Source organism: Charadrius vociferus, unplaced genomic scaffold (genome assembly GCF_000708025.1).
Source record: "Charadrius vociferus isolate BGI_N301 unplaced genomic scaffold, ASM70802v2 scaffold375, whole genome shotgun sequence".
Lineage (NCBI taxonomy): Eukaryota > Metazoa > Chordata > Aves > Charadriiformes > Charadriidae > Charadrius > Charadrius vociferus.
In genome coordinates, this window is record NW_009648440.1 from 779,966 (window position 1) to 782,272 (window position 2,307).

General features: G+C 46.6%; 1 protein-coding gene across 1 annotated transcript in view; it reads right to left on the reverse strand.

The window, feature by feature from the left end:
- The window catches only part of NRN1 (neuritin 1), an 8,096-nt gene extending 6,094 nt beyond the window's left edge, over positions 1–2,002 (reverse strand). The window contains exons 1-2 of the mRNA XM_009885424.1: positions 1,840–2,002; positions 37–262 (exon numbers count right to left, since the gene is read on the reverse strand). Coding sequence (XP_009883726.1) covers positions 37–262; positions 1,840–1,894 — 281 coding nt within the window. The 5' untranslated portion in view covers positions 1,895–2,002. The remainder of the gene's footprint in view (positions 1–36; positions 263–1,839) is intronic.
- Positions 2,003–2,307: the final 305 nt, after the last annotated feature.

Here is a 2,307-nt window from a genome sequence, read left to right on the forward strand (position 1 = left end):
GGGGGGGGCGGGTAGGGGGAGTCGGGGGGAGGTTACCCGAAATACCGAAGGAGGAGCAGAGAGGAGAAAAGCCCTCTACGAGCTTCAAAGCCGTCCTCTCCCAGGGCACCGCAAAGCCACCGCACCGCCACCATCTCCGCGGTGTGCAGCAATATTTGGGGGTAACTTTCCAAATGACTGCTCATGCTCACAGCAGCCCGGGGACGGCGATTCCCAGCCACTCTCGCTGCCTTTTGAAATTTCTCCGTGAATAAAATCCTCACTCGGTTCGATCAAATAAACACAAATGAGAGAAAATCCGCCTCCTCCAAACGAACGAACGAACGAACACAAAACGCAAGGACTGAGATCAAGGATGACATCCAAATAATGCCTTCCCCTTTCTTTCTCTAACAGTACAGCAAATGGCCTGCTGAAGAGTTCAGCATCAGTTTAAATGGAATGGTCATACGAATGGAGGGGTTTGCATCGTATAGTCACATTTTCCAGAGGTCAACATTTCATCGCAATATTTCTTATTTTTTCTTTTCTCGATGAGGAAATATTCAAGACATTTTTCCTCCTTCTTTCCTCCCTTTCTTGTTCTCCCCCCCCCCCTTTTTTTTTTTTCCCCTCTCCTTTCTTTTGGTACCCACAAAATACTGCAGAGATTGAAGACGAGGGTGACCGAGAGAAAGGATCTCTAAATAGCAATGCCGAGCATTTTTTTTTGTTGTTGTAGCAGAATTCCTTTGCAGGCAAATATTTTCAAGGGTCTCTTCACACCTGCTAATCTGGATAATAAAAGACGCGCTTTAATCATCCTTTCCTTGAAGCCCAGTTTTGGATCATGCTCGGGAATATACATATTCAATATATAAATCTTTAAAATTTGCCTGTATGGGACCAAAGTGGACATTAACTTGGAGATTGTTTAATGTCTGTAACTCAAAAAATTTTCAGCAAAGAAATGTTGAATAAAATGAACCTGAGAGCAAACCAAGAAAGAAAACCCCAAATATCAAACAAAACCAGCAACAAGGACACAAAACCACATAGAAGCGTGGAGGGAAACCTATTCTATTTTAAGTAACTTAACATATATAGAAATTTTTTTGAGCCGGTCGTTTTTTAACAGCGGTTCTCCGAGCACAAAATTAACGATAGGGCGGTGGGACTTCGTGATTTTAAAATATTTTTTATTTGTTTAATCCCCGCATTCGGATTGATTTTTGTAAATTAGGGATGGATTTTGTTTGCTTTTAGGCTGCTCTGCAAATGGGAAAGCCACCAAGTTCCCAAAGGGAGCCCTTCGCTTGTCCCCTGATTTTCTGCAAAAAAAAAAAACCCAACTTTCTAGCTATATTTCTCGCAAGCCATTTTGTGCCCGTTCTAATTTCTCTGTCCCTCGGGAAGAGGGGTGGGGGTGGGGGATTTCTTAGCACTGGAGTCCCCAAATTGTCGGTGGAAAGGAATGCAGGGGATATCCGAAAAGCAAATATAAATGCAGTCGTTCGTGGGGACGGAGAAAACAGGAGGGGGAAAAAGGAGGAAGAATAAGAGAAAGGGGGGAAAAAAGCGAAGCATGCACGGATTTAGGAAAACGAACGACAAAAGTGATTTAAGAGGAGCGAAAAATCGTCCCCCTTTCCTGCGGACCCCCCCTTGCCTTGACAGCGCGAAGAACCGCGGAGATGCCAGCGGGAAGGAGGCAAAGGGAGAGGGGAGCGGAGTGCGGGGGGTCCCTCCGCCGCCCCAAACCGCGGCCGTCAGCGCAGGTTATTCCGACGTTCCGCTCCTGCATGCATCAGCCGGGCTTTGGTGCGCACAACTCGAGACCGAATTTGGCAGTCCACTTACCTATCTGTACAGCAAGGATCAGAGAAATATATCTGCCGTTCAACTTAAGTCCCATCCTACATTTAGTAAAACCATTTGCGGCTGCAGATCTTTAAATAGTTACTTTGGAGAACGTGGGGGAAAGCTGAAAAATAGGCATTGCCAACAAGTTCCGAGCAGCGGAGGACTTTGCAGACAAGGGGGGGGAGACAGGAGGAGAAGGAGAGAAAGAGGGAGGCAGAGGGAGAGGGCGAGGAGGACTAGCTGGGAATGGTTCGCTCCATTAGGAGGGGGCGGAGGAAGTACAGCCTCACGCCCACCACGGGCCCTGACGCGGGGGGATGACACGGACCGCTTTTTTTTTTTTTTTTCCCCTTCTTCTTCTTCTTTTTATTTTTTTATTTTTTTTAAAATGTGCACCCTGGAAGAGAAAACGCCATTTATAGGCATCACAGGCTGGATTTATCCCCTCTCTCCGTGTCCCCCCAC